Here is a 15,753-nt window from a genome sequence, read left to right as displayed (position 1 = left end):
TCTGTTCTTTTTTTTGTTAGCTCTCAGTAATCTCTTATATTTTCTGATAGAGCACATTACTCAGATGGAAAGCTGAAAGCTCCACCTAAACCATGTGCAGGCAATCAAGGGACCCAGATCACGGTAAGAATGGTGCACGGGAGGGGAAAGTTTTGAAAGAGAGCTTTATATAAATATTGAAGTAAAAAACAAAATTGTCTTTGAGTTCTCAAAGGATTTAAAAAAATGAATATTTACTAGTTAATGGGAGCCCCAAGATACCACACTCTAAGAAAGAGAAATAATTATTGACTTTTGTGGCATGGCAGCCTGCCCACCGCCTCCTTTTTTTTTTTTTTTTTAAGAGGCTGGGAGTTTCTTTTATTGAGACCACAGAACTCTGTGGCAGGGTAGCTGGCATTGAAAGAACCTTAAGCTTGGCTCCAGTTGAGGAGTCAGAGTCTTAGCCTTGCCACTCAGTGGTTGTGTGTCCAGAGGTAAGTCGTTTAATGTCCCTTAACGTCACTTTGCTCATCTATCAAGGAAGGATGTAACGAAGAATATCTGCCACTCACTCAAAGGGCTCTGAGTAACAGATTGTATCATTAATTAGGAGAAAGTGTTACACTGCCTTATTTCTGTGGTGCCACATTTGGTCTCTTCCCGTTCCGAGATCCCATAAAGCACCCCACTGTCATGTTACACATCCCACCCTACCACCCTCAGCCCCAGCCAGAGCACATCTCCTCGAAGGTTCGGAGCCCTGGGCTTGATGAGGCAGGTGGAGTGGGGGGTGGGGGCCAAAATGAATGTGTACTTTGTAGTGCGTGTTAAGGGGGAATCCTGTACCTGGGACCACAGTGTAATTTCCAATAACCCCTAAAAGATCTGATAATTATTCTTAGTTTGCAAAATAGGTTTGAATGCCATGTGGTATTGTAATTGTTTATAAGTTTATGTTTGCCCCACTAAATCTTGTGCTATTCTGGGCAGTACTGTGCTTCATTTGTCTTCTTATTCCCAGCACAAGGCAAAGAGCCTGACATGGAGGTAGCCCCCAGTACCTATCTGAGAAATCAGTGAGTAAAGCGGGAGGCAGGTGAAATATCCCTTCTTTCTTTTGTTAAGACTGCCCCATCTCTTGCTGCCTCTCCTAATGCTTAGAACTGTGCTGGTGATAAATGTAGTTGGATTCTCTGCCTTAAGACCCAGCTTTATTTCCATCTATTTCTGTGAGTTTACAAGAAAAATCAATCTTCTGTTCAGGTAGAGGACCTTTTCTACAACATATCCACGAGGAGGAAAGCTTTAAAAAATCCAAGTGAAGAGTATGGGAAAATTCTGGAAGTTGTCGGCAGGTACAGTCCAAAATCTGGGCGGGGGTCTCTGAACCACTCTCTCACCAAAGGAATGTGTTCTGCTGCTTAGAAATTGAGAACAGTTGCTGAGCTAGATGGTAAGCAGCAGTACTAGCCTACAGATTGTTTCTGGTCAAGGTTTAGTCACCAATTCTGGGTTGTCTTTCATGTCCCCAGGAGAGAGCAGGAGTTGGTCTCTGTATCAGTGAGGGTCCTTTGGTGGCAGGCAAAACAAACTGACTGTACTAACTTGAGCCCAAAAGACGTTTATTGAAAGGCGAGGAGTGACTCAGCAAGTGGAAAGAAGTGTGTGGATGGCTGCTCCTTGGGGAGAACAAGAAGCAGGGTGGCTTCAGGGATTTAATATAGTGGCCCTGCTCCAACTGTTTTCATTCCTTTCCTGACTCTGCTCCGGAGCCTGTCTCCCAGGAGAGTGCATCTTACTGGCATAGCCTGGGCCCCCCATCGTGTGCCCACATTTGTGGGGAGAAGATTTCTTGACTGGCAGTCTAAGGATATATCAAGTGAAATGGGGAAGAGGTAGTGTCCCAAAGGAAGACTAGGGCCTGTTAACAGAGTGAGAAGGGACTCAGGGCAGGTGAAAACGTTATGTCCACGATTGACTTAACCCGCTAGTACAGTGGCCCCAGCATGGCTCTCTGAGCCTGCGTGTCCTTGAATTGTAACTGAGTGTGTTAACTATTTCTCAGTATTGCTACAAAAATTAAAATCAGTAAAACATTTACCTCTATTAAAGTGGAACAGACACATGAAGTTTTTTTGCTTTTTTCCCCCTGGAATCGTATGAATCAGTATCACAATATCAATTAGCTCCTGGAAATAGAGGAGTTCTGGTTGGCTGTTTTAGTTCTAGGTGTGATAAGTGAACTAATTGTTACTGAATAGTGCGTTTGGCTAGACACAATCCTCCAGGTCCTGGGGCCCATGGTGGGAGGAGTAGTAAATGATAGCCAACCGAGAAAAGGCTGGGAGATACTAGGACAGGACCTCAGGGGAGAAGAAGCGGGTGGGGAGGGCGTGTGTTGGGGACTCTGAGACAGAACAACAGAGTGCAGGGGGTGTTCAGGCTACATTCTCAAGATGTCTTTGAGGCAACCCAGATCTTTTGAGTTTGTGAAAATAAAACTGTAGGCAAGGAGGAGATTGTATTGAAATATCCTTGAGTCCAGTCAGCAACGTATAGAAGCAAAGTTTTTTGTTTTTTATTCGATTCTGCCACATTTAGCATTGATATCTTCATGTCGTCTCTGTTGGCTTATTCTCCTGTGGGTAAAATATGACATTTAAAGATATTTTTGTTTGTATATATCTTTGTTTAGATTACTTAACTCCACCAGTTTGTTTAACTGAAAGGGGGCATGTACTCTGCATTTGACCACTCTTTTTTTACTGTTTTGTTTTTTTCTCTGCCAGGTATTCAATACACAATTCAGGCATTAGTTTCTCGGTTAAAAAAGTAAGTTCTTGATTTATAGGGGATGGTTATGTATTGTAAAAGAAGAAAGGATTTTTTTATAGTTGCCCATGGAGACGAGGTTATGGTGTTTCAGTCAGCCCTGTGAGACAGTAAGTTGGATCTTCTGTTCTGTTTATCAGCAAGGTGAGACGGTAGCCGACGTCAGGACACTACCCAATGCCACAACTGTGGACAACATTCGCTCCATTTTTGGAAATGCTGTTAGCCGGTACGTTGATAATTTATATTTTTAAAAATCTGCGTTCCGTCACATTATTTTGGAATCTGTTAACACCTGCCTTAAGAGTTTGCTTTAACCAAATATGCAGGCTTGTTTTCATGCTTCAGGCTTAGTGTCATGTTTCAGATTATTTCATGGAATCAACCCTTCTTGGGTGCATGACATCTCCTAGATGCTCTGGCTATGAATCAGTGTGTTCTCTCTAGGTCTCTGTCTTCAAAATATCTCCAGTATAGGAGAATTCTGTCATCTTCCAGTGCTCCCTCTTGTCCTTGTATTTTCATTATCATCACTTTAGGATTGCATTTATTATCATTCAACATTTATTAATTGCCTCCCATATTCCAGTCTTTGTGTCAGAAGTTAGGATATAAAGACAAATAAAATGTTTCTGCCCTTAAACACTTGCCTGTCTGGGGGCAAGCAGTTTTGTGTCACCAAATCTTGTCACAGAAAGCCTAAGCAGGAAAATTGCTTGTATTATTATAGATTTTCCATGGCACTCCCTTCTGTGGGTGAAAACCACTGTTTCCATCACAGACCCATAGCTAAATCTCAGGACTTTGCAAAGCCCAAAGTGCCTGTGTCATAATCTGAGGGGAAAAATACTAAGAGCCTTCTATATGCCAGGTGTGCACCAGATGCTGGGGGTACACAGATGAACTAGATAGCCCCTGACTTCACTTTTTCCAATAATCTTAAAAGCAGGAGCAATAGTCCTAGAACTCAGTTTTCTACTTTGAAGGACAAATTACTCACTCTTGGAATAAAACCATGTTCCTAGCTAGGGAACAGTCAATTTGCTTTTAATTACCCTTTTCTTACTAATTAAGTATTAAGGAATTGTTTTTTCAGCTGTGCTCCCAGAGCAAAAAGAGAGCTGTGTTGTACAGTGAAACTTTTAAGAGCTCATTGACAAAATTTTAAGACTCAGAATTAGTTGTTATGAAATTCCTAGGGGCTGTAAGAGAGCAGCAGTTCCCAAAATATGTTTCCAGAACACCAGCCTCTTTTTTGGGGAAGAGAGGATTTGATGGTTCACCGTGTGATGGAAGAAAGGCGAGCTGTGCCCTCTACTCAGATTGGGAGCACACACCACTGCCTGCAAAGCATCCTCCATCCATCCAGCAAGTGCTTAATGAGCAAGTGCTCCTTGCTGGGTGCTGTGCTGTGTGGTAGAGATATTCAGTAGGGAATAAAGCAGAAAGGATTCTTGCCCTCAGAGGACTCATATTCTAGTTGGAAAGACACAGGAAATAATTATTCCATTCATTAGTGACTGTGCTATATGCCTCAAAGGAAAAGTATAAGGTGGGGGAATCTCCTGTGGTTGGGGAGAGGGATTGTCACAGAAGGCTCTTTGAGGAAGTGGTCCCCGAGTTACAGGGGATAAGGAGGAATTAATTAGCTAGCAGTGGGAGCTTTCCAGGCAGAGGGACCAGCACTTGCGAGGCCCTCAGGCAGAAATGAGTGTGGCTTGTGGGAGAACCTCCTTTCACCTATTAGCCTCCCCTCCCCATAAACACACTCTGGGGAGCACCACACAGGAGCCCCGTCGTGGTGCCCATCAGCAGAGTGAGGGATTCAGCAGAGATGAGTTCTTTGGAATCTCATCTTTGGGACTTAGTTACTAAGATGCATAAAAGTTTCGGCAAAATAAGGTCTCAGAGCCTGGACTTGCTGTGTCCTAGCAGTGACGGTGACGCTTGGCACGTAACATAAGTGCTTGCAAACACTAGCTAGGTGGGTAGGTGGGTGGATGGGTGGACAGATGGATGAATGGGCGGGCCCCGGGGATCTCAATGAACCAAGTCACAGGGGTCCACATTTGGCAGTCAATTTATGGGAAGGAGCCCTGATTTTTCCAACTCTGATTCTTTAGAAAGTTTGAATTTTCCATTTTTTTTCCAAAGCCTCAAAATTTCTCTTTTCCAATCAGAGAATTGATAGAAGTTGGGTGTGAGGATAAAACCCTTGCCTTCAAAATGAATGGCTACATATCCAACGCAAACTACTCGGTGAAGAAGTGCATCTTCTTACTCTTCATCAATCGTAAGTGAGAAAGAGCCACGTGGGGAAATCTATCCACAGGGAACCTTAGGGGGCCATGGAAAAATTCCTCGTGGACAGGTTTGATTACACCCAGGAAAACCTCATGACGAAATGTGGTTTAATTTCTGCCCTTAGTCTGCTCAGCCCTCTCACATGTGCTCATTGTTGGCTGACAGTTGGGGAGTCTGGTTCTTGCCTGTGAGAGGGCGCCCAGGAGACGGTATCCCAGGCCCCTGGGAGCCAGTTCAGCCTGCTCGCCTGCTGGCCTCAGAGCCTTTACCAGCAGGCCCTGGGCAGATCTTTGTTCTCTCCTTATATCAAGGCCCACCATTGGAAATTGCACAGCAGGATACAGGGAGGGGGTATCTCAGGTGCAGGCAGTATTTGTTTTTTTTAATTGAACTATAGTTGATTGGGAGTTCCCTGGCGGTCTAGTGGTTAGGACTCAGCGCTTTCACTGCCATGGCCTGGGTTCAGTCCCTGGTTGGGGAACTAAGATCCTGCAAGCTGTGTGTAGCTGCCCCCCAAAAAAAGAAGTAGTATAGTTGGTTTACAGTATTGTATTAGTTTTAGGTACACAGCAAAGTGAATCAGTTACACGTCTATATATATATTTTCAGATTCTTTTTCGTTATAGGTTATTACAAGATACTGAATATAGTTCCCTGTGCTATACAGTAAATCCTTGTTGTTTGTTTTATATATAGTGGTGTGTATTGGTTAATCCCATGCTCCTATTCTTCTCCCCACTTTCCCCATTGGTAACCATAAATTTGTTTTCTGTCTGTGAGTCTTTCTGTTTTGTAAATAAGTGCATTTGTATTATTTTTTAGATTCCACATGTAAGTGATATCATATAATATTTGTCTTTCTCTGACTTCACTTAGTACGGTAATTTCTAGGTCCATCTGTGTTGCTGCGAATGGCAGTATTTCATTCTTTTTTATGATTGAGTAATATTGTGTATATACATATATACACCACATTTTCTTTTTTTTTTTAAAAAAATATTTATTTATTTGGCTGTGCTGGGTCTTAGTTGCAGCATGTGGGATCTAGTTCCCTGACCAGGGATTGAACCTGGGCCCCCTGCATTGGGAGTGCAGAGTCTTAGCCACTGGACCACCAGGGAAGTCCCTAAACCACATTTTCTTAATTCACTCATCTGTTGATGGACGTTTAGGTTGCTTCCATGTCTTTGCTGTTATAAATAGTGCTGCTGTGAATGTTGGGGTGCATATACCTTTTTGAGTTAGAGTTTTCTTCTTTTCCGGATATATGCCCAGGAGTGGGATTGTTGGATCATATGGTAATTCTATTTTTAGTTTTTTAAGGAACCTCCATACTGTTCTCCATAGTGGCTGTATCAATTTACATTCTCACCAACAGTGTAGGAGGGTTCCCTTTTCGCCACACCCTCTCCAGCATTTGTTATTTGTAGACTTTTTAGAGGTTAGTTCAGACTCTTATGTGTGTCATTCACTTATCTACACACTGGACAGGCTCGCTCAGGTGGCAGGGACAAAGAACACTCCTTAGGCATATCTCAAGATCAGAAATCTCAGCTGAGGGGCTCCAGCTGTCCTTTTGTCAGATTACACAGTACAGCAGCATTATTGAGGCAGCTGTGGGTGATGTAGTGAGCACTCAGAATAATAGTCTCCTCATTGCTAAGATCACGGCCGGTCTTCTCATTGGAAATAAAAAGATGTGGCATATCCTTGGCTCCACCAACGCAGGGCAGCAGGTCATCAGCAGGTCATCGGTCTGAGGAGAAAAGAGAGCTGTGTTGTATGAAGATCTTCCTCTGATTTTAGTCTTTTTTTTGAAAGCAGCTCCTTTTTAAAAAAAATTTATTCTATCTTTGGCTGCATTGGGCCTTTGTTGTTGCACACGGGCTTTCTCTAGTTGCGGCATGCAGGCTTCTCATTGTGGTGGCTTCTCTTGTTGTGGAGCATGGACTCTAGGTGCATGGGCTTCAGTTGTTGTGGCACGTGGGCTCAGTTATTTGTGGTGCACGGGCTCTAGAGCGCAGGCTCAGTAGTTTTGGAGCACTGGCTTAGTTGCTCCATGGCATGTGGGATCTTCCGGGACCAGGGCTTGAACGCGTGTACCCTGGTGGTGCAGTGGTTAAGAATCCACCTGCCAATGCCCTGATTTTAGTCTTATCTCTCCTGATTTTAGTCTTATCTCTCCCAGCTTTTATTGTTTTCCAGCCCCTCAAGCCTGCCTCAGTTCCTAAATTACCTCCAACGTGCATTCAGATATTTCTACTACCTGAAATGCCTGGAAAACACAGTCTTAACCTTAAGTACTCCTTTTGGCTCCCCCACTGTTGGAGGTCCCTGAGCAGAGGTAGCCACTCCCTCCCCTGTGGTCCTTACCGCTGGGAGTTGGAATTAGGTTCATTTACCAGAGTTTGTTTCCCAACTTGTGGCACGTGTGGTAGGTCCCCACGATGTATTTGCAGAATGAAATTCTGAGCAAGGGCATGTGGTCCACCTGGACTGGCAGGGGGAAGGGAGTAGGGAGGCAGAATTGACTGCCCGGTCGTATTCCTGCTACTCAGGTGAGAGGAGAGCCCCAATCCCACAGTGAGATGCTGAGGAGTCATAATGGTAAAGGGGGCTGATGTGGATGTCACCCCAGAGGTGTTCTTCCTGAGCTGATGTCATGGCATAGTATAGGTGTGCACCTGTCACCTCACCCCTTGGGACAGATTTGAGCTAATTACTTTTATTTTCTAGATCGTCTGGTAGAGTCAACTTCCTTAAGAAAAGCCATAGAAACGGTGTATGCAGCATATTTGCCCAAAAACACACACCCGTTCCTGTACCTCAGGTAATGCAGCTCTGAACTCCTTACCCAAGACTCACAAGGAAGAGTAATTCTGTCCAGTGGTCCTTTTTGAAAGAGATGGACTTGCTAATTAGCCTGGTCAGAGTGAATCCCATACCCCAGTGGCACAGGTTGTTCTTTCCCTTTTCACAGGTAAAGGGCACAGTTTTCCTTTATTCACTCCTGCAGAATCCCACTGAGAGGCTCCCTTGTGCCAGGCAGTGTGTTAGTGAAACAAAGGTGAATAAGGTCTTGCCCCTGCCCCAGGAGGAACCTGCCCGAACCTGGCAGAGAAACGTTTCCTTCTCCAGGGTCTGTCCAGTGCCCTCTACCTACAAAGATCAGAGCCAGCAGTGAGTGGTGAATTTGGCCTGAGGCAATAAGTTGATAGCTGGCACAGCCTCTAAACTGACTTTTGTATTACATTTTAATGTTAGAAAGTTCTCTCACATATACTGTTTTGATCTCCATGTAATACTGAGCACTAAATAGGGACAGGTTCATGGTTACAGATGGGGGAACCAGTCCAGAGAAGTTAAGTGCCTTGGCCCTGGGTTATGTAATGAGAAATTCCACTAGTTTGGAGAGGTGATAATAACAGCTGACGCATGATAAACATGCCATGTACATGGAAAATGCTTTACACGAGTTTAATCCCCACCATGTGTTATGTCCAGTTCACAAGTGAGGAAACAGGCATAGAAAGATGCTGTAACTTACCCACAGCCACTCAGCTCTCAAGTAGCAGAGTCAGCATTTGAACCCAGGTCACTCAGACTTGACCTTGAAGACTTAACCGCTGTGTCATTCGGCCTCAAGTCTTCCACCCACCACATACACCGTGAGTGAACTGCCCGCCCCCATTCTTCACCATGTGAGATAACTGTTCTCTTTTTTCCTGCCAGTTTAGAAATCAGCCCCCAGAATGTGGATGTCAACGTGCACCCCACGAAGCACGAAGTTCACTTCCTGCACGAGGACAGCATCCTGGAGCGGGTGCAGCAGCACGTTGAGAGCAGGCTCCTGGGCTCCAACGCCTCCAGGACCTATTTCACCCAGGTGGGGCGCTTCACCCAGCTCTTTCTCTGGTGCTTTTGCCACCTTAAATGTGCCCTGTCACACGAGAGCCCAGGTTTTTGACGGTTGCTTTAGGACTTTCCTTCAGCAGCATTTCCTTCTTTGAACCCAACTGTGAAGGTTTTGCGGTGTTATTCCTGGGCCTGGAGTCAAGCCCTGAGTTCTTCTCTCTGCCTCCTTCTGACCTAAGACTGCCTTCCTAGGAAAATGAGCTGTCTGAAACAGAGTAGGGCGCCGCTCCCCTGCGTTCTCCACTGCAGACGTTCAGAGGAGGCTGATTCCGCATACCTAGGGCAGAGTGCAGGGGCCAGGCTCTGGAGAGGCAGGGGAAGGGCGGGGCCTCTCGTGTCAGACCTGGGTTACTGCCGTGTGACTAACCTTCCCTGGCCTCCATGTCCCCCTCAGTAAAGGTGGAAGTGGTCACCCCCACTTTCAAGGAAGTTTACAAGTGGTTGGTGAACAGCAGATGGAAAATATCCAGCCATTCATCTTATTACAATTATCCAGGTTCTAAGTTCTTTGATTATAAACTGCTCCCCCTCTCTGGGGCCTTAGTTTTCCCATCTGTAAAATAGTGGGTTGGTAATATGATCTCTAGTGTCCTGTCCCAGTTCTGAGATGACATCATTTCTGGGCAGTCCTGTACTGTATTCATAGTGAGGATGGGTTCTGATGGGTTCATCAGAAGCACAGCAGACACCAAAACTACAGAAATGGAAACATTTTCCCTGTTAAATTACACTGGGTCCTGCAAGCAGAGAGCGGGCTTCTGTGAGCCCTGCTTCTCAGAAAACTTTCAGAGTGACCAAGCAGATGAGTGCTTCCCATAAGAGTATTCACAGTTACCACCTGGAAAGAACCTAGGTGGGAGACCAGCAGTGAAATGAACGCACTTGGGGCAGCCCGGGGGCCCGCACGCCTAGAGGTTGCTGGAGCTGAGGGTGGGGTGTGTGTGAGCCGTTGGAACAGGAGCTGCACAGGGGGGGCTCCATAACTGGCAGGTGGTTTTCATCCGTTGTTGTTGCTCAGCACCCTTTACTGCTCCCTCCCCAAATATGTGCTGAGGCTCCCCCATGGGCAAGGTGCTGCTGGGTACGGTCTCTTCGAGTCCCCATCCCACAAGAGAGAAAAACAGAGACTTGGGAGGAGGGAGGAGGGGGCTCCTGTCCTGGGCTTGGGCCTCAGAGATGTGAAAGAAGGGATATGGAGCCTGGGCCCCCAAGGCTGAGAAGGAATTAGGTGGGCAGAAGGGGACGAGGAGTGCACAGGGCGTTTCTGGCCGAGGAAAGGATGAGGATAACAGGCCTCGGGGAGGGGTGGGGGGCGGTGCAAGAGAACAGGTGTTAAGGATCTGAATGCTCAGCGTGCTGAGTCAGTGTTCTCTATGCTGGCTGCCATTAGAATCACCTGGGAACCGTTTAGATAATACCTGGGCCCTCCCCAAACCAATAAATCAATCTCAGGGGGTGGGGACTGGGCATCAGTAGTTTTTAAAAGCTTTGCTGGGTGCTGGCATATGCAGCCGGGGTTAAGCAACGCGGAGTCTGCGTGTTGAAGGCCTACGCTCACCGCAGAATTCAGGCCAGATCGAGAGGTTTTTATCAGTAAGTTAAGGAGTTTAGACCTTGACTTGATGGGAATTGACGGGATCTGGTTTGCATTTTATGAAGAGCTCTCTGGCTGTGGCCTGGAGAGTGGATGGAAATCCACAGCGACTTGGGACAAGTGGGGAGGGGATCTGAGCAGAGGACGTGGCTCCATTCACTAATAGTTAAAAATCTGGAATCACCAGCATCTGGACATAGGTTGGCTGGTAGGGAGTTGGGGGAGAGACCCAGAGGAAGGGGTTCACCAGAGATCCAGGAGGGGTCTGTCGCTCCACTGGGAAAAGAACCTCTCAGTTTCCCTCTTTGTCTCATCTTGCATGAGGCAGATTCATTTAGTTAGATTACATTTTATTTCCCAAAAGAACTCTGCATGGTCCTGACCAGTGTGTCTTTAGAAGGAAGGTGGGTTTCTGGATCAGAGGGCCTCCCTCTGTTGGTGCATTGCTCTGCATGGAGGGGTCCAAACTCAGATTGCCCCTGCTCCTGTGGGGTCATCAGAACACCTTCTTGCCCTGCCAACAGCAGGTTGCCCTGGCTCCTGACCTTCTGGCTGTGGGTCGCCTTCGTCCTGCTCCCCAGCTTGTGCCTTGCACTCTACTCCAGGGGCCAGTACAGCAAGAGCCCTGGTTTGCTGTGAGGCCATTTGGTATGGAAATCGGGAACCCTGGCGGCTCTCGCAGTTTGTTCCGACTCTGTCATATTGGACAAGGTATTTCACTTTTCAGGACTTTAAAATTACTGAGTAGTTATGTTACTTTCTGCCTCCCAAAATCCACCTGTGGAAATTGCACAGGCAGATGAAGTAAGTGCATCGCAAGGCCTTTTTAAACTGTGCCAGGAGACTTTTTCCTTTTTGAGCAGAGTTGCTACTGTAACTTTTTATTATTTAACTCTCTATTACTGAATCTTTCTAAACACACAGAAAAGCAGGTAATACAGCAAATCTCCATGTACCTATCACCCAATTTCAACAGATCATCAACACTTGGCCATCTTGTTTTCTCTCTCCCTCTCCCACTTGAGGGTGGGGGATGGGGAGGAGTGTTTTTTAATTAATTCTTAATTTTTATTATTTATTTATTTATTTATTTGGCTGCGTTGGGTCTTAGTTGCGACACCCAGGATCTTCATTGCAGTACTCGGGCTTCTCTCTAGTTGTGGCATGTGGGTTTTCTCTCTCTAGTTGAAGTGCACGGGCTCAGTAGTTGTGGCGCGTGGGCTTAGTTGCCCATGGCATGTGGGATCTTAGTTCCCCGAGTGGGGATCAAACCCGAGTCCCCTGCATTGGAAGGCGGATTCTTTACCACCGGACCACTGGGGAAGTCCCTGGGGAGGAGTATTTTAAAGCAGATTCCAGGCACTTATTTTTCCCCTAGTACTGCATTATGCATCTAAAAACATTTTTTTTCCTTATACAATCACAATGTCCTTTTACACCTAATATAATTAATAGTAATAATACCATTTCACATCCAGTCTGTGTTCAAATACCCTAATTGCTCAAAAAAAGATCTTTTTATAAAAGTAGCTTTGTTCCAGAATTCCCTGGCGCTCCAGTGGTTAGGACTCGGTGCTTTCACTGCCATGGGCCCAGGTTAGATCCCTGGTCACAGAACTAAGATCCTGCAAGCTATGTGGCACGGCTAAAAAAAAAAAATAGCTTTGTTCAAATCTGTATCCAGTCAAGTTCCACTCATTATATTTGGTTATGTCTCTTTGAAACTAGAAAGATCACCCTACCTTTTTTGGTTATAGTTCTTTTTAGCTTATTTTGAAGGTGTCCTGTAGAAAAATGCACATTTTGGGTTAGCCGATTGCTTCTTCTTAGTGTCCTTTAATTTGTTTCAATCCTCCATATTTCCTATAAACTGAAAATTAGATCTAGAGGTATGATTATATTCAGATTAAAAAAATGTTTGTAAGAATTTGTGATAGATGATGCCATGTACTTTTAAAAAAATATTTATTATGGCTGCATTGAGTCTTCGTTGCTGCACATGGGCTTTCTCTAGTTGCCGCGAGTGGGGGCTACTCTGTTGCAGCGCGCAGCCTTCTCATCGTGGTGGCTTCTCTTGTTGTGGAGCATGGCCTCTAGGTGCGCAGGCTCAGTAGTTGTGGCACGCAGGCTCAGTAGTTGTGGCACACAGGTTCAGTAGTTGTGGCATGTGGGCTCAGTTGTGGCTTGCGGGCTCTAGAGCACAGGCTCAGTCGTTGTGGTGCACGGGCTTAGTTGCTAAGTGGCATGTGGGATCTTCCCGGACTAGGGCTCGAACCCGTGTCCCCTGCATTGGCAGGCAGATTCTTAACCACTGCGCCACCAGGGAAGCCCCTGCCATGTACTTTCTATCAAATCCCAGCAGGAGGTGTGTGATGGCTTGTTCTATCATCCTGGTGTTAGGATTTCTCAGCAGGCTTAACTGGTGACAGCCTGATTCCTTCACCATGAAGTTCACTATTAGTGATTAGCTTAAAGGTTTCACCATTCATTGATGACGATTGCCTGCATCAGTTATTTCATTAGGATTGCAAGATTATGATTTTCTGATTTTATCATTTCTTCTTTATTAATAAGCTATAATTTTCTGTACAGAATAATTTTCACTCATTTGTTAGAGCTAACAGGTTATCTTGAAATACAGTTCATACCAGAAAGTAAGGATAAATGCTGAGTTCTATGCCTTTGATGATCAATTTGCAGGGAAATGGGTCGGTGTCCTAGCAATGTCCAGTAACATTTAATGACTTTTTTCTGTCTCTCCCTCTCTCCCTCCCTCTTTTGCTTCTCCATTTTTCTCCCTTTCTCTTTTAGTATTTTGTCATAGTTGTTAACAAGCATCATAATTCAATCAGTTGTAGTCAAATTATTCCATCTTTGGCCAGCAGAAGCCCATTCAGGCTGGGGCTCTTGTCCTTTTGACCCAATTCCATGAGTTTTTGATAGTTTCCTTGTGTCTGGTGAGACAGGATGTTTGTAGGCTCACTCTATACTTTCCCAGCCCATGCCCTGGAATTGGCCACTTTTCCAAGGAACTCTGGTTTATTTTAGTGGGGAATGGCATTTAGACACTATAATCTGGGATTGGGGGACCTCATTGCTACTGGGTGGTCATTGCTTTCAGGCCTTTCCAGTGGACAGACCTAGGAAATATGTATATTTAAAAATAGTCAGTAGGAAGGTAGTTGCCAGAGCTAGAGGGGAGGGGAGAATGGGGAGTTACTGTTTAATGGGTAGAGAGTTTCCGTTTGGGAGGGTGGATGTTGGTGATGGTTGCACGACAGTGTGAATGTACTTAATGCCACAGGACTGTACACTTGAAAATGGTTAAATGATAAATTTTATGTTATGTATACTTTACCACAATAAAAAAAATCTCTTATGGCAGCAAAAAAATAAAAAGTAGACAAAAATATGAGCGTTTTACACTAGTATTTTTATATCAAACCAGTTTTTATTTTATTTTTTAAGGGTTATTTTGATAAATTTATTTTTGGCTGCATTGGGTCTTCATTGCTGCGTGCGGGCTTTCTCTAGTTGCAGTGAGCGGGGGCTATTCTTTGTTGCGGTGCGCAGGCTTCTCATTGCAGTGGCTTCTCTTGTTGTGGAGCATGGGCTCTAGGCACGCGGACTTCAGTAGTTGTGGCACGTGGGCTCAATACTTGTGGCTAATGGGCTCTAGAGCACAGGCTTAGTAGTTGCAGTGCATGGGCTTAGTTGCTCCGTTGCTTGTGGGATCTTCCCGGACCAGGACCCAAACCCGTGTCCCCTGCATTGGCAGGTGGATTCTTAACCACTCCGTCACCAGGAAAGCCCTCAAACCAGTTTTTAAATTATAAGGATTTAGCTGAATTTTATATTTGTGTATTTTTAATTTCATACTTCAAATTTTGGTCAGAATTGCTTCTATAATAATTCTGTAATGATATACCTGGTTCTAGCTTTTACTCCATTTTGGGACCTGTGCTTCTGTCCTTCATACACTGACTCTTCCCACTGTCATCTTTTTTGACACAGACTTTACTACCAGGTCTTACTGGCCCCTCTGGGGAAGTGGTTAAATCCACAACAGGTGTGACCCTCTCATCTACTGCTGGAAGTGGCGACAAGGTGTATGCCCACCAGATGGTCCGCACAGATTGCCGGGAACAGAAACTCGATGCCTTCGTGCAGCCTGTGAGCAAGGCCCTATCCAGTCAGCCCCAGGCTGTTGTCGTAGAGGACAGGACAGCTGCTTCTAGTAGCGGGGCCAGGCAGCAGGATGAGGAAATGCTTGAACTCTCAGCTCCTGCTGAAGTGGCTGCCAAGAATCAGGGCTTGGAGGAGGATGCAGCAAAGAGGACTGCAGACTCGTCAGAGAAGAGAGGGCCCTCTTCCAGCCCTGAGAACCCCAGGTATGGCCTTGTGGGAAAGCACAGCTTGCCTCCTTCGTTATTATCATTATTATTTTAAACTGTTTTTAAAAATTTATTTTATTTACTTTATTTTTGGCTGCATTGGGTCTTTGTTGCTGCGCGCAGGCTTTCTCTAGTTACTGTGAGCAGGGGCTACTCTTTGTTGCGGTGCGCGGGCTTCTTATTGCGGTGGCTTCTCTTGTTGTGGAGCACGGGCTCTAGGCATGCAGGCTTCAGTAGTTGTGGCACGCGGGCTCTAGAGCACAGGCTCAGTAGTTGAGGCGCACGGGCTTAGTTGCTCCGCGGCATGTGGGATCTTCCCAGACCAGGGCTCGAACCCGTGTCCCCTGTGTTGGCAGGTGGATTCTTAACCACTGCGCCACCAGGGAAGTCCTCCTTCGTTCTTTAATGAAACTACCTTCTAACTTGGACTGTCACAAACCCCTTGCATTTTCTCTCCCTGATTTGCCCTCTCCCTCCAATGGGTTGGTGCTTTGGCCTGGTCTACTGTTGGCCTTTGACCATGGCTTTAGAGTCACCCATCACAGTGGCCTTTGAAATATCTTAAATGTCCGTGATTCCAAACATTATTTAAAAACACATCAGAAAAAAAAAATCAGAAGATCTATCCTTTAATTTTAGTATTGAATTTTGATAAAGCCTCAACAGCAGAGGTGGCTGGAAAGTGGGGCCTAAAATATCTGGAGGATTCTTCCATCCTACTGCAAGCTGCTT

The 15,753-nt window shown here is 45.5% G+C and overlaps 1 protein-coding gene and 1 non-coding gene across 4 annotated transcripts in view; one reads left to right on the top strand and one right to left on the bottom strand.

Annotated features, from left to right (window-relative positions):
• The window catches only part of MLH1 (mutL homolog 1), a 51,465-nt gene that overhangs the window by 10,176 nt on the left and 25,536 nt on the right, over positions 1 to 15,753 (top strand). For 2 of the 3 annotated variants that reach the window (XM_027088329.1, XM_027088328.1), the window contains exons 5-12: positions 51 to 123; positions 1,246 to 1,337; positions 2,772 to 2,814; positions 2,955 to 3,043; positions 4,995 to 5,107; positions 7,855 to 7,948; positions 8,851 to 9,004; positions 14,642 to 15,018. In XM_027088329.1, coding sequence (XP_026944130.1) covers positions 5,041 to 5,107; positions 7,855 to 7,948; positions 8,851 to 9,004; positions 14,642 to 15,018 — 692 coding nt within the window. In that variant the 5' untranslated portion in view covers positions 51 to 123; positions 1,246 to 1,337; positions 2,772 to 2,814; positions 2,955 to 3,043; positions 4,995 to 5,040. Of the gene's footprint in view, positions 1 to 50; positions 124 to 1,245; positions 1,338 to 2,771; positions 2,815 to 2,954; positions 3,044 to 4,994; positions 5,108 to 7,854; positions 7,949 to 8,850; positions 9,005 to 14,641; positions 15,019 to 15,753 lie in introns of those variants that run through there. The other variant, XM_027088330.1, reaches the window with a different exon arrangement.
• Positions 6,167 to 6,239, bottom strand: TRNAG-CCC (transfer RNA glycine (anticodon CCC)). Its single transcript has one exon. It is a non-coding gene; the product is annotated as a tRNA-Gly (tRNA).

The sequence above is a fragment of the Aethalodelphis obliquidens genome, unplaced genomic scaffold (genome assembly GCF_003676395.1).
Source record: "Aethalodelphis obliquidens isolate GAN/ISIS:26980383/991018 unplaced genomic scaffold, ASM367639v1 scaffold62, whole genome shotgun sequence".
NCBI classification, from domain to species: domain Eukaryota; kingdom Metazoa; phylum Chordata; class Mammalia; order Artiodactyla; family Delphinidae; genus Aethalodelphis; species Aethalodelphis obliquidens.
This window is presented reverse-complemented; position numbering and strand designations above follow the sequence as displayed.